At 40.4% G+C, this 15,947-nt stretch overlaps 1 protein-coding gene across 4 annotated transcripts in view; it reads right to left on the bottom strand.

Annotated features, from left to right (window-relative positions):
- LRRCC1 (leucine rich repeat and coiled-coil centrosomal protein 1) overlaps positions 1-15,947 on the bottom strand; it is a 37,369-nt gene that overhangs the window by 12,469 nt on the left and 8,953 nt on the right. For 3 of the 4 annotated variants that reach the window (XM_055431889.2, XM_055431888.2, XM_055431890.2), the window contains exons 7-12: positions 11,912-12,108; positions 11,499-11,646; positions 9,381-9,529; positions 2,394-2,598; positions 1,522-1,661; positions 420-621 (exon numbers count right to left, since the gene is read on the bottom strand). In XM_055431889.2, the coding sequence (XP_055287864.2) occupies positions 420-621; positions 1,522-1,661; positions 2,394-2,598; positions 9,381-9,529; positions 11,499-11,646; positions 11,912-12,108 (1,041 nt within the window). Of the gene's footprint in view, positions 1-419; positions 622-1,521; positions 1,662-2,393; positions 2,599-9,380; positions 9,530-11,498; positions 11,647-11,911; positions 12,109-15,947 lie in introns of those variants that run through there. The other variant, XM_088844649.1, reaches the window with a different exon arrangement.

The raw sequence follows: 15,947 nt of genomic DNA, 5'->3' as shown, positions 1-15,947 counted from the left end.
TGCAGGTCAGCCAGACCATATGTGTTTATGTTTTTAAGGTCTGGACCCTGCTGTTTTGACTCAAAAGCAGCCAGACACTGTGTAAACAAGTGAGAAACAGGCAGTGGGCCAAAAACAGCCCAGAGACTTTAGTCTGCTGATCCTGCTCTACAGTACTAAATAATAGAGAATGCAGGTTTCCTAATTCCTATTCGAGAGCTCTCTTTACTTGACCATTTATAATGTCACTTAGCTTTGGCAACAGCACTGAAGACTAGCTATTATTTATGTGAAGAAATAAGGCTCTAAGAACCTAAGTAATTTGCTTAAGATCCTATAGGCAGCATGCAAACAGAGCTAGGATTCTAAAATGTAGTCCTCTTATCAAATCATAACTTGCTGATTCTGTTTTCAATAAAAAGCTAGATGCCAGTTCTTACATCTTTAAATCTTCTGGCTTCAACAGTTAAAGCAATACGGAATTCATTTTCTAAATCCATGTACTGTTGATTTAACGCATCAATTTTGTCTTGATATTCTTTTATAATTTGCTCATGCTTTCTCTCTTCTTTAGCAATTTCTTTAGCTAAGGCTTCCTGGAACTCAGCTTCACTAAAAAACTCCCTCGTTTCAATGTCTTTCCTGGAATGAAAAACAAATAAAAATCACAGGATGCTGTCTACATGCAAAGAAAAACTTTAAAGTCCTTTAAGTACTAAATATTCTATATTCCCTTTTGTTAAAGATCAGCTCCTTACTTTCAAACACAAAACTAGGGACAGGATGGTAGATGCAGAAAGAACATGAGTTTTAATTTGACTGTTCATTCAGTGGTGACAGGGATATGCCAAGTCTCAACTTCACTGAGACAGTTCACAGTCATTCAATGGTTTCTAAAATCCTTTGGGTGCATTCATAGGAGTTAGGTTCTGCTTCACTGCATCTTCTACGTTGCTTGCATCTCTAATATACAGTAAATAGTCTACTGGGCAAAACTACAGCCCTTGCACCAAATCTGGCCTGCTGCCTTTCTTGTGGGGAAATAAACTTTTATTGGAACACAGCAGTCCATTTGTTTAGACACTGTCTATGGTTCTTCTGGGCTACAAGGAGACAGTTAGGCATGACCTGAAAAGCCTGAAATATTTTCTATCTGGACCTCCACAGGAAAAAGTCTGCTGAATCCTGCTTCAAAGGAGTGAGGTATACTAATAATTTAACAAGTGGTTACTTGGAAGTCAATTAAAACAGTTTTCTCTATATTATAATGATCAACTTTTGGTTGGGCTTAGAGAAACGCAAAATGAGCTTCATGGCTATAAATCCATACTCCAACCTTAATTGATTTGTTTCTAAGTTACAAGTTCTTACAATAAGACTGATTCTAAAGTATACACAAACATGTCATTTTTCACCCGCTAACTGTCAGACTTAACCATTGCTGATCACTGTCTAGTTCTGGGGGGAGGGGCAGGGAGAACCAAGTGACTTTTTCTGTTTTTCAATGTCCGTATTTTCCTGATATATACATATTTCACTTACCTGTGTTCTTGTTCTTTCAATGCAAGCAGTTCATGAAGTTGTTGCACCTGTTCCTTTTCCTGATGAAGAGAAGTCCTAAGTAAGTTTATTTCTCTATCAGCAGCGGCAGCTTTGAGTTCCACTTCTTGGATAAGTCGCATCTGAGTAAAATACACACAATTACAGTATTTAGATAATCACCTCTGCTTCTATTTTAATGTCAGTTCCCCAAAGAAAAGTGTCTTCTAAGTAACAGGACCTAGTGACTAAGGTGATTTCCAAAATTAACTAAGTAAGTGTGGTTACATAAAGTTAAGTCTTAGAAGCATCAAAGGCTCCCTGGGTGGTGCTAGTGCAGGAGACATAAGAGACGCAAGTTCGATCCCCAGCTCAGGAAGATGCCCTAGATGAGGGCAAGGCAGCCCACTCCAGTATTCCTGCCTGGAGAATCCTATGAACAGTGGAGCCTGGTGGACTGCACTCCATAGGATCACAAAGAGCTGGACACAAATGAAGCGACTCAGCACGCATGCAGAAGCATCAAACATATTAGCATTAAATCTTATTTGCACCATGAACCTTAAAAAAATTTCTATTCAGAAAACACAAAAATTAAAAGCCTTCAAGCACCCCCAAAGAGTCATTTAAAAACTGGCTCTAATAAAACGGAAGCCTAACAACTAGCAGTATATCCACCAGCTCTTCTTAGAACTGCTTTGTGAATGCTGGCGGCCTTAATTCAAGAAATAATTCCGCAGGTTAAATGACTGGCACGTGTAATTTCTGCATCCAACCTAACATCTCTGTCTGCGTATCTGTCTGACATCTCCGTGACGGAGCGTGTTTCAGCAGAGATGCCATAGGTGTGTAACCCGTGGGAGCGCAGAGCGTACCTGCGCGGCTTGCTGCTGCCCCTTCTGCCTCTCCATCTTCTCCAGCGCTTTTTCCAGGGTTCTCAGGTGTCTAATGTGATCATCTTGTTGATCTCTTGCTTTAATTAATTCAATAGTTAGTTTTTTAATTTCATTTTGAAGTCCGTGAACCATAATTTCCAGCTGCAGCTTGGAATTTCTCTCTTTAAAAATAATTTCTTTTAGCCTAAAGCATAAATCACATTTTAAGTAAACGATACATATAAAAAAGATGAAAACTGTACTAAACACTAAGCTTAGAGAGGAAATAGAGAGGAAGATCTGTAGGTAGGAACACAGCAGAGGAAGATTTGAAGTATCTTCCGAATTCTCATTAGATTAAAAAATGGATGAAAAACAGTATGCCATCCCCCTGATCCCTGAAACTAGCATTGTGTCAAAGGGAAAACATTTTACATAAATTAATGAATCTTTATCTTTTGTGAACTTTACTATTTGACAGCAAAACTTTACAAAACACCTTATTTGTTTCAGGCATTGTGCTAGATGTGGGCTTAAAAGCAAACAAGATAATTAAGATACAGCCTGGCCTTCAAGAAGCTTAGTATCTGTCAAAGGACACACATTCATTTATAAAGCTACAGAAGAGAAGCAATATCTGAACAGATGCCTGCAAGTCAACTCTGACTTTCCTGCATCTTCCCAGACATTAAGCACCACATCCTAGTACTATACTAGCTCTATGTTGCTCCGTCTTTTCACTGAAAATTCTCAGTTTTAGGAAGAAAGAATTTACTGAAACATATAACTAACCAATTCAGAGGCAGGGATGGCACTATTCTAAGGGATCAGTGAAACCAAGGATATGAACACCATGAGGTCTCTCTGATTCCCTTAGGCTGGTCTGAATTCTTCTCATGGTGGGTTTTTTATAATGCACTCAGGGGAGACAGGGAAGGCTACAAACATCTCCAGACTCATGTTCTGACAGCAGAGAGAACCAAACAGAAGAGATTACCTTTCTATAGCTCAACTTTGAACTGAGTTCTGGGAAAAGCCCCGGTTAGTCCGATTTGGTTCATATGCCCACTTCATGCACCAGTCACTGTGGCCATGGCTAAGGTTTACCTTTACCCATCGTGGTCAGAGGTTCCTCTCTTGACCAATATTATAGGCAGAGAGGCAGTTCAGAGCAGAACAGGAGAGTTTGAACAGGGGACAAGGAATAGCAAAGACAGAGCCTCATGAAGGAATTTCTGAGCCAGGCAGCCACTCCAATGTGTATTTAATTTCCAAGTCATAATTGAGAAAAATCCCTGCACCTATCAACTCCTAGAGAGTCACTGCTCCAATTTTTGTTCTTCATATCTCTCTTCTTGCCTTTGAGACTGGTCTCCAAACTGGTCTTTCAACTCCAGTTTGGTATGTGACATGAGAGAATATTAGACTTTAGTCTGTGAAATATATGGTGGAATGGGCAGAGAAGCTACAAATCAAAAGAATTAAAGTAATCCTCTGAGCAGGAGATAAGGGCCTAAACTAATGCAACAGTTTGGGGATAGAGAGAAGATGGTTCAACACCTTTTAGGTAGAATGAAGAAGGTATCAATACCTACTGGTTATGAAGTCTGAGAAAGAGGAAGGAAGCAAAAAAAGGATTCTGAAATTTCTAGCTTTGGTGGCTGACGATATGTAATGTCATTTATTAGAACAAGGAGTATAAAATAAGGGAGCAGAAAAGTTGACCTAACGATATGTTGATCTTAGGAACTTAAAGCAATGTAGACACGGAATTTTTAGTAGATGATTAGATGTACAATCTGTTAATCAAGGAGGCCTGGATAATAGATAAGAGATTTGCGAGTTTATAGATTAGGTATTAAAAAGCATCAGGTCAGTTCAGTCGCGTCCAACTCTTTGCATCCCATGGACTGTAGCACGCCAGGTCTCCCTCTCCATCACCAACTCCGGGAGTGCACTCAAACTCATGTCCATGGAGTCGGTGATGTCATCCAACCATCTCATCCTCTGTTGTCCCCTTCTCCTTCTGACCTCAATCTTTCCCAGCATCAGGGTCTTTTCAGATGAGTCAGTTCTTCGCATCAGGTGGCCAAAGTATTGGAGTTTCAGCTTCAGCATCAGTCCTTCCAATAAATATTCATTGGAAATCCTAAATTTCCTTGAGGACTGATTGGCTGGATCCTGCAATCCAAGGGAGCCACAAGTCTTCTCCAACATCACAGTTCAAAATCATCAATTCTTTCGCGCTCAGCTTTCTTTTGGAGAAGGCAGTAGCAACCCGCTCCAGTACTCTTCCCTGGAGAATCCCAGGGATAGCAGAGCCTGGTGGGCTGCTGTCTATAGGGTCGCAGAGTCAGACACGACTGAAGCAACTTAGCAGCAGCAGCAGCAGCTTTCTTTATGGTCCAACTCTCACATCCATACATGACTACTGGAAAAACCAAAGATTTGACTAGATGGACCTTTGTTGGCAAAGTAATGCCTCTGCTTTTTAATACGCTGTCCAGGTTGGTCATATCTTTTCTTCCAAGAAGCAAGCGTCTTTTAATTTCATGGCTGCAGTCACCATCTCCAGTGATTTTGGAGTCCAAGAAAATAAAGTCACTCACTGTTTCCATTATTTCCCCAACTATCTGCCATGAAGTGATGGGACCAGATGCCATGATCTTTGTTTTTTGAATGTTGAGTTTTAAGCCAACCTTTTCAGTCTCCTCTTTCACTTTCTTCAAGAGGCTCTTTAGTTCCTCTTCAGTTTCTGCCATAAGGGTGGTGTCATCTGTGTATCTGACGTTACTGATATTTCTCTTGGCAATCTTTTTTTTTTCTCTTGGCAATCTTAATTGTGGCTTGTGCTTTATCCAGCCCGGCATTATGCATGATGTACTCTGCATATAAGTTAAATAAGCACAGTGACAATATATGGCCTTGACGTACTCCTTGCCTGATTTGGAACCAGTCTGTTGTTCCATGTCTGGTTCTAACTGTTGCTTCCTGACCTGCATACAAATTTCTCAGGAGGCAGGTCAGGTGGTCTGGTATTCCCATCTCTTTCAGAATTTTCCAGTTTGTTGTGATCTACACAGTCAAAGGCTTTAGTGTATACAGTAAAGAGCAGATGGTGTTCTGGAATTCTCTTGCTTTTTCTATCATCCAACAGAGGTTGGCAATTTGATCTCTGGTGCCTCTGCCTTTTCTAAATCCAGCATGAACATCTGGAATTTCACGGTTCACATACGGTTGAAGCATGGCTTAGAGAACTCTGAGCATTACTTTGCTAGTGTGTGAGATGAGTGCAACTGTGCAGTAGTTTGAACATTCTTTGGCATTGCCCTTCTTTGGGACTGGAATAAAAACCGACCTTTTCTCCAGTCCTGTGGCCACTGCTGTGTTTTCCAAATTCGCTGGCAAATTAAGTGCAGCACTTTCACAGCATCATCTTTTAGGATCTGAAATAGCTCAGCTGGAATTCCATCACCTCCACTAGCTTTGTTCACAGTGATGCTTCCTAAGGCCCACTTGACTTCGCATTCCAGGATGTCCGGCGCTAGGTGAGTGATCACAGCATCATGGTTATCTGGGTCATGAAGATCTTTTTGTATAATTATTCTGTGTATTCTTGCCGCCTCTTCTTAATATCTTCTGCTTCTGTTAGGTCCATACCATTTCTGTCCTTTATTGAGGCCATCTTTGCATGAAATGTTCCCTTGGTATCTCTAATTTTCTTGAAGAGATCTCTAATCTTTCCCATTCTATTTCTTTCCTCTGATCACTGAGAAAGGCTTTCTTGTCTCTCCTTGTTATTCTTTGGAACTCTGCATTCAAATGGGTATATCTTTCCTTTTTCTTTAGCTTCTCTTCTTTTTCAGCTATTTGTAAGGCCTCCTCAGACAACCATTTTGCTTTTTTGCATTACTTTTTCTTGGGGATGGACTTGATCACTGCTTTCTGTATAATATCATGAACCTCCATCCATAGTTCTTCAGGCACTCTATCAGATCTAATCCCTTCAATCTATTTGTCACTTCCACTGTAAAATTGTAAGAGATTTGATTTAGGTCATACCTGAATGGTCTAGCGGTTTTCCCTACTTTCTTCAATTTAAGCCTGAATTTGACAATAAGGAGTTCATGATCTGAGCCACAATCAGCTCCCCGTCTTGTTTTTGCGGACTGTATAGTTTCTCCATCTTTGGCTGCAAAGAATATAATCAATCTGATTTCGGTGTTGACCATCTGGTGATGTCCATGTGTAGAGTCTTCTCTTCTGTTGTTGGAAGTGGGTGTTTGCTACGACCAGTGTGTTCTCTTGGCAAAACTGTGTTAGCCTTTGCCCTGCTTCATTCTGTACTCCAAGGCCAAATTTGCCTGTTACTGCAGGTGTTTCTTGACTTCCTACTTTTGCATTCCAGTCCCCTATGATGAAAAGGACATGTTGTATACATCCTCATAAAACCGTTCAACTTTAGCTTCTTTAGCATTACTGGTTGGGGCAGACTTGGATTACTGTGATATTGAATGGTTTACCTTGGAAATGAACAGAGATCATTCTGTCATTCTTGAGATTGCACCCAATACTGCATTTCAGAGTCTTTTGTTGACTATGAGGGCTACTCCATTTCTTCTAAGGGATTCTTGCCCATAGTAGTAGATATAAGAGTCATCTGAATTAAATTTGCGCGTTCCAGTCCATGTTAGTTCACTGATTCTTAAAATGTCAATGTTCACTCTTGCCATCTCCCGTGTCACCACTTCCAATTTGCCTTGATTCATGGACCTAACGTTCCAGGTTCCTATGCAATATTGCTCTTTACCGCATCGAACCTTGCTTCTATCACCAGTCATATCCACAGCTGGGCGTTGTTTTCACTTTGGCTCAATCCCTTCATTCTTTCTGGAGTTATTTTTCCACTGATCTCCAATAGCATATTGGGCACCTCCTGACCTGGGGAGTTCATCTTTAAGTGTGATATCTTTTTGCCTTTTCATACTGTTCATGGGATTCTCAAGGCAAGAATACTGAAGTGGCTTGCATTAAAAGCACAGTAGAGATCAAAGATTTGGCTTCTCAGGTGGCTCAGTGGTAAAGAACCTGCCTGCCAATGCAGGAGACGTGAATTTGATCCTTGGGTTGGGAAGATTGCCTGGAGAAGGACATGGCAACCCACTCCAGTATTCTTGCCTGGGAAATGCCATGGACAGAGGAGCCTGATGGGCTATAGTCCACGGGGTCACAGAGAGTCAGATACAAGTCAGGGACTCGAAAAATAGAGAAGATTCAGTTTTTGAGATAATATATACTCATAGCTTGGTACCTAGATGCCAGACCCTGTAGGTAAGAGGAATACAGAGTCCCTACCAAGTCACATAAGGAATATGAAGACTGGTGAGGATCTGATCTCCAAAACCCACTTTGGGGCACAGATGAATCAGAACAGACTGAAGCCAAGTTTCCAAGAGAACAATGAATATGTAACATCAGAAACATGACACAACAACAGAGAGGTTAAAGAAGGATAAAGATGAGGCACGTCCAGAGCTTTCAAGTTAGAATGTGGCTCGCGGTCCCAGACACAGCGTCCTTCAATGTTCCACTAGACAATACTCACAAAAGCAGAGTAAAACAAAGGTGCATCTACAAATGACTCCAAAGAGAAAACACAACAGCGACATCTGGGTGGAGTGTCAGTAACTGGTAAAGGGAGCCAAGTGAACAAGGAAGGTAAATCCCTCTCTTTCACTGACTGCGACTCATCAAGTCACACAGTCTGTACGTATCTATCATTAAACTATGCTGGCTGCCCGCGCACCTCCTGCAAACAAAAGTGCTGCTTCTTCTAAGTGATCATAGGACTGTTACTTACCCATTCTGTCCTTTCCTTTGTCCAGCATCTTATTCTACCAGGAATAGCAACTTCCAAAACATATAAGGTAAGAAATTGATGGGTAAGTGGTGGATTGTCTAGTAATAGCATAAAGCATCATAGTTTGCCTAATTACAGAGGTTTTCATAGGACACATGGTGCGTATTGCAATTTTCCTTACATTCCATAGGTACAAAGAATGAGAGAATCTGCTAGAAAATACCACATCAGGACCACAAAACTATACTAGTTCTACGTATAAACAGAATCTGGGAATTGGGCTGGGGCCCATGTACACAAACTTACGAGTCAATGAAGACTGTGGAAAGGGAACTGTCTACTGTGTACGTAGGTAGGAAATGAAACCACTTACGAGTCAATGAAGACTGTGGAAAGGGAACTGTCTACTGTATACGTAGGTAGGAAATGAAACCAAGAGAAACCTCCTAATGCCTAACTGTTGGCAAATACCAAGTCTAGAAATCTAGTGCTTGTTCAAGGGTAAGAAGAGATAAAAATCAAAAGGAACTCCATGGACAAAACCTTTAAGCTTCTGAGGAAAAGCATAACTAGAAATAATTGCCTACAGGAAACCGAAGAAAAAAGTTATTTTAATTTCAGAAAAACTGTGTGGTATTCTCACATAATAAGACATTCCTGTATTACGTAATACAATATAGAAAAAAGAAGATAAAATGGGAAATGAAATAAGACAGAATAAAAACATTAGAATTAAGAAACCTGGGTTATCTGATACCAAAGTCCATTGTGGAGAATAGCACACAAGAGACTGATTTTGACTCAGAAAACCTATAGAAAAAGTATGCCAAGCCCTGTCACTTACAGAACAAGTCTGCCAATCCCCGCGCTATGCTTTTCCTGTTTTTCACCTGTAATACTTTATATGACATCTCCCGCCTCGAGGGCTCAAATTAATATCCTGAATCCTTTGTTTATAGAAAAAGCTGATAAAAGTCCGGAAGTCTTTAAACAAAATTAGCTCAATTCAAACTAAAACCACACGCATAGTTTTCGATCATACTGCAGCTAGTTTAAGGCATTCCAGTCCCAAGTTCAGCACTTTTTGTCCTATGAGATAGCCTTAGGTGTGCAGACTTTGCCCTTACCTGTCTGTAGTAAGAAGGGCCTGGCTGTGCGTATCTCTCTTCTCATCTGCGTGTTTATGCAGTTCTTCAATGTAACCCATGAGCTTCTTCTCAGTCTGCTCAGCTTTCCACCTCTTTTCTCGCTCTTCATCTAGTTCCTCAACAAGTGCCTAAAAATGTCCAATGTATTTGTTATGTGAACTCAGAAGTTATGTAACCTCACACTGCCTCAATTTTCTCATTAATAATATGGGGATAAAAGTATCTAACTCAAAGGACTATGGTGAGAATTAAACAAGAGATGGAAGTCAAGCATGGAGAATAGTGCCTGGCATAAAATAACCACTCAATAAATGTGTGAGTGTGTGCTAAGTCACTTCAGTCGTGTCTGACTCTTTGTGACCCTATGGACTATAACCCGCCAGCTCCTCTGTCCTTGGGATTCTCCAGGCAAGAAATACTGGAGTGGGTTGCCATGCCCTCCTCCAGTGGATCTTCCCGACCCAGGGATCGAATCAGCGTCTGTTACATCTCCTGTACTTGCAGGTAGGTTTTTTACCACTAGCACCACCTGGGAAGCCGTCAATACACATTAACTGCTATTACTACTGTCATAATGACTATTACTACTTTCTAAACACTAAGGCCTTTATAACTGAGAACAAGAGCAAACCAACAGCATAATATTGGAAGTAAAGTGTACTTTACAATGAAAAGTATAACCAGTCGTCACAAGTAAAATAAGCAAAAGTGAGTAAAAATTATGCAGAGTACATCATGAGAAACGCTGGGCTGGAAGAAGCACAAGCTGGAATCAAGATTGCCAGGAGAAATATCAATAACCTCAGATATGCAGATGACACCACCCTTATGGCAGAAAGTGAAGAGGAACTCAAAAGCCTCTTGATGAAAGTTAAAGAGGAGAGTGAAAAGGTTGGCTTGAAGCTCAACATGCAGAAAACAAAGATCATGGCATCTGGTCCCATCACTTCATGGGAAATAGATGGGGAAACAGTGGAAACAGTGTCAGACTTAATTTTTTTGGGCTCCAAACTCACTGCGGATGCTGATTGCAGCCATGAAATTAAAAGACGCTTACTCCTTGGAAGGAAAGTTATGACCAACCTAGATAGCATAATTAAAAAGCAGAGACATTACTTTGCCAACCAAGGTCTCTCTAGTCAAGGCTATGGTTTTTCCCGTGGTCATGTATGGATGTGAGAGTTGGAATGTGAAGAAAGCTGATCGCCAAAGAATTGATGCTTTTGAACTGTGGTGTTTGAGAAGACTCTTGCGAGTCCCTTGGACTGCAAGGAGATCCAACCAGTCCATCGTCAAGGAGACCAGTCCTGGGTCTGGTCTCTGGAAGGACCGATGCTGAGGCTGAAACTCCAATACTTTGGCCACCTCATGCAACGAGTTGACTCACTGGAAAAGACCCTGATGCTGCGAGGGATTGGGGGCAGGAGGAGAAGGGGACGACAAAGGATGAGATGCCTGGATGGCATCACCGACTTGATGCATATGAGTTTGAGTGAACTCCGGGAGCTGGTGATGGACAGGGAGGCCTGGCATGCTGTGCTTCATGGGGTCACAAAGAGTCGGACACAACTGAGCGACTGAAGTAAAATGAGAAAATAAATCAATGTACTAAAAATTCCTAAATGACTCTAAATCTGGAAACCTTGGGTTCAAACTTGGGTTTCAAAAGAGTTCATGAAAACCCTGAAATTATTTTCAAAATATTACTGAAAATACTTTTGAGTTTCTCTAAGAAAAGTTTCTCTGAGAAGCCTATAGATTTCCTTAGATACTTAAAAGACTCTAAGACTCCTAAGTTAGGAATCACTGTTCTAGGAAGAATTTGAAAATTTAGACCTATTTTCTCCTTCTGAAGCATATGATAAAATGATTTCATTAAAATCTGATCTAAAATGTGTAATTTCCATTCCTTTAAAAATTATACAAATAGTGACATTACACAAAATCTGGAAATCAGGACTGGGAAAATAAGCCAACTTCATCCCCTCAATAAAATATTTTGTGCTCAAAAAAAACATGCATTATTTTTCTGGAACTAACTTGTATTTAAAACTAAGATTATTCATATTCAATTTTTCTTAATCTCTTAAATCATACCCGGTAAGTGGCATCTTCTGAACCATCATTGTTTACTTTCATTATTTCAGTCTTCTGGTTTTCTGATTCTTCTAACATGCTCTTGTTTGGCAAAGACGAACTTATATATAATTCTTTAAGGAAAGGTGGTTTCATTTTACGATTATAACTGTGAATAAAAAACACAGTTAATAACAACAAGAAATGTATGACACTTATAATTTTTACAACTTAGGTAATGACAATCTAGCATAAAGAGATCCTTAAATTTATATGAATATACTGACCAAACCTGAGCTGGCAAGGCTGAAAAGTCAAATCTTTGACGTTAGGAAAGTAAAAAAAAAATAAGACCACGAGGCAGCTTTAAGGAAGGAGTCAGGAGTATAAATGTCTGTGTGTCTTATCTGAATTTCTAGAACTAAAAGAAGTACCTTATAAAAGTACTGCTGTTTTTACTGTGGTGTTTAATAGTCTGAATAGTTTTGGAATAATAGGGGATTTTTGATCTTCGAGAAGTTTTCTTACTACATTCTTTTCTGTTTCCATAGTCACTTTCAGAAGTCACATCTGTGTCTCTTTTTGGCCTGGGATCTTTCTCAGGAACATTATCTATTATAGAATTAGAAGTCTAGAATAAAAAACAAGAACAACAAAGTGTTTTAAAAGTTCATTTTGGTATAAAAGAACAGAATTTCATGTTTTCTAAAACGTTAAAACTTTTTACAACTTTAGGATTTATAAACTAGGTATGGTTGCAATTAAAGACAAGGGATTCAGCTTGTAATATGGACAAGTATGATCCTATGAGATTTGATTCTCTCAAGATCACAGTTACAAACCAGGGCAGAGATACAAATGAAACAAAAACTATTTAGAGACCCTGGAAAGTGAACAAGAGCATGCTTATTCTAAAGACGAGCTGACCCCTGAAAAAATGACCACAATTAACTGTTTCTGCCTTATGGTTTTTAGCCTAAGAACAGATCACAATTGGCACTATGTGGGGAGTCTTAAAACTCAAGTGGGAAAACCACAAACTTTTGAGTCTGAAGAATTAAGAGTATGGAGTAGACTGTAGGAAGTTCAGTAAAGGATTCAAAAGAGCAGCAGTTACATCAAAGCAAATTAAACGCTTGCTATAACAAAATTATTAACACTCTTTGGAGGCCTACAGCAGGATCCAAAGTCTCCACAAAACGACACTCACTCTGTCCAGGACAAAATCCAAAATTACTCACAATAGGAAGAACCAGGAAAATATGACCTATTCTCAAGAGAAACGGCAATCAACAGAGACCTAACCTCAGAGACCTAAATGTTAAAATAAGCACAGAAGAACTTTGCAATACTGATCATAACTATGCTCAATGATATAAAAAATGCTTATTATGAATGAAAAGAAAATTCAGCAGAAATGTAAAAATTATTTAAAAAATGGAAATTTTGCAACTGAAAAAATACAGTGTCTGAAGTAAAAACTGACTGGCCATACTACAGAGAATGAGATGATGAAAGGATATGTAAACTTGAAGACAGTTCAGTGAAATTATTCAATATGAAGAACACAGAGGAAAAAAATAATAAAATGTACAGAGCCACAGGGGACTGTGGGATACATCAAAAGGCCTAAATGAAATGTGAGAAAAGAGGAAAGCGAACGGGACAGGAAAATATCTGAAGCAATGATGTTCAAAAATTCCAAAACTGAGGAAAGACATAAATGTACATTTCAGAATGATAAAAGGGGTCAGTTCGTTAGAAAGAAAAAGTAGCCACAAATGTGTATGTGCTTAGTAATAGAGCTTTTAAAATATAAAAAGCAAATGTTGAGAGAATCCCAGGAAATAGACAAATCCACAAATAGACCCCCCCCAAAAAAATCAGTAAAATTAAAACTGCTGCTTATCAAAAGACCATTAAGGAAATGAACATGCAATTCACAGGTTGGGATAAAATGTATCTGACAAAACATTAGTATTCAAAATATACAATAGATTCCTATAACCCAGTAATAAACTAACAACTCAAGAAAAATATGGGCAAGATTTTTGAACACTTCACAAAAAATTCAATAAGCACAAGAAAAAGTGCTTAACATCACCATTCATCAGTGAAATGCAAATTAAAATTACAACTAATACCAGTAAACGCTCACTAGAATGGATAAAATAAGATCAATGCTGACAGTAAACCCTGCTGAGTATGTGGAACGACTGAACAGTCAGTCATACACCGCTGGCGGGCGTAAAGTGGAACACTCACCTCGAGAAAGCACTGGCTGTTTCTTATTTAACTAAATAAACACCGACCCTGTCATCTGGAAAGTCTGGTTCTGGGCTAGTCACTGAAGAGAAATGGAGACGTTAAGTTCACAAGAAGACTTGCACTGAACTGTTCAGCTCTATTCACAAACCTGGAAGGAGTCCACTGGCATGTCAACAGAGACAATGGAAAAATAAACTGTAGAGTACTCATATAACAGAATACTACATAGCAAAAAACAAACTACTGATACACAGAATAAAAGCCTGATTGCAAGGTTATGCTGAGTGAAAGAGGCCTCACACATAAGTGTCACATACTGTATAAGTACATTTACTTTAGGTTCTGGAAGAAGTAATAAATGACCTACGGTAAAAAAGATGAGAGAAGAGATTGTGTGGTGGGGGTGGGGGTGGAATGCAGGAGAGGACTGCCTGTGAGAAGCAGCGTGAGGGAACATTCGAAGATGACAGTGATGTTTATCTCCATGTAAGTCTGGGGAACACGCACTCTTACTGCTGCTGTTCAGTTCCCTTCCTGGATCACAGCCCTGCTGTGGCAAAGGGCCTGGTGTAACTCAAGGAGGCCCTGGGCTGTGCAAGGCCACCCAAGTTGGACGGGTCATAGTGAAGAGTTCTGACAAGCGTGCTCCACTGGAGGAGGGAAGAGCAAATTGCTCCAGTTTTCTTGACATGAGAGTCCCAGGAAGCACTGTGAAAAGGCAAAGAGATATGACACTGGATGCTGAGCCCCTCCAGGCGGCAGGCGTCCAACATGCTACAGCGAAGAGCGGAGCGCAATGACTAACAGCTCCAGGGAGAATGCTGCAGCTGGGCCACGGGGAAATGACACATAGTCACAGATGCGTCTGGGGGTGACAGTAAAGTCCTATGCTACAAAGAACAGTATTTTGTAGGAACCTGGAATGTAAGGTCCATGTTAAGGTCCATGTTAGGTCCAAAATAAGTTGGACGTAGTCAGCAAGAGATGACAAGAGCGAATCTCAACATCTTAGGAATTAGGGACTAAAATGGAAAGGAATGGACAAGAATTCCTTAGAAGAAATGCAATAGTCCTCAGAGTCAACAAAAGTCCAAAATGCTGTACTTGGAAAACAACCGAATGATCTCGGTTCACTTCCAGGGCAAAACATTCAACATTACAGTAATCCAGGTCTATGCCCCAATCACTAATGCTGAAGAAGCTGAAGTTGATCTGTTCTATGAAGACCTACAAGACCTTCAAGAACTAACATCAAGAAAAGCTGTCCTTTTCATCACAGGGGACTGGAATGAAAAGTACAAAGTCAGGAGATACCTGGAGAAACACAGAAGCTTGTCCCTGGAGTACAAAATGAAGCAGGGCAAAGGCTAACAGGAGTTTTGTCAAGAGAATGCACTGGTCAGAGCAAACACCCTTTTCCAACAACATAAGACATGCCTCTACATATGGAATCACCAAATGATCAACACCAAAATCTGACTGATTATATTCTTTGTTTTAACAGGCAATTTAGAGAATTGTAGGGCCAATTCAGAGAATACAAACATCTCTATTTTATATCAAAAGTAAAAAAAAAAAGCAAATGTAAATACTTTAAAAAAAGCAGTGAACTCTATAAGGATACAGGAGATCTGGGTTCGATTCCTGGATCGGGAAGCTCCCCTGGACAAGGGATAGGCTACCCACTCTAGTATTTTGGGGCTTCCCTGGTGGCTAAGATAGTCGAGAATCCACCTGCAAGGCAGGAGACCTGGGCTCGATCCCTGGGTTGGGAAGATCCCTTGGAGGGCATGGCAACCCACTCCAGTATCACTGCCTGGAGAATCCCCATGGACAGAGCAGCCTGGTGGGCTACAGTCCATGGGGTCACACAGAGTTGGACATTATTAAGCAGCTAAGCACAGCACAGCAATGCACAGAAGAGGGCCTTCTCTTAAACACTTTTATATGTGGAGCAGTGAAGCACCCTCTCTCTCGCCGCCCCAGCACGCCCCCACAAGCTAGACCGCATTCTTGGTCGTAGAGTGGGAAGAATGATCACTGAGTAAGACGCGTGGCTGTGGAAAGGACTGGGGTGGAGGTCAGGACGTTTGGGCGTGAAGTTCCACTCTGCCGCGCTAAAATAAAGGGCTCGAGTGACCTGAGCTTCTATCCCGTTTAACAACAACAGCTACACATTCATCCTCATCTACTTGACTGAAC

This window comes from Moschus berezovskii, chromosome 16 (genome assembly GCF_049115385.1).
Source record: "Moschus berezovskii isolate FMDL1 chromosome 16, NW_MosBer_1.0, whole genome shotgun sequence".
NCBI lineage: Eukaryota > Metazoa > Chordata > Mammalia > Artiodactyla > Moschidae > Moschus > Moschus berezovskii.
This window is presented reverse-complemented; position numbering and strand designations above follow the sequence as displayed.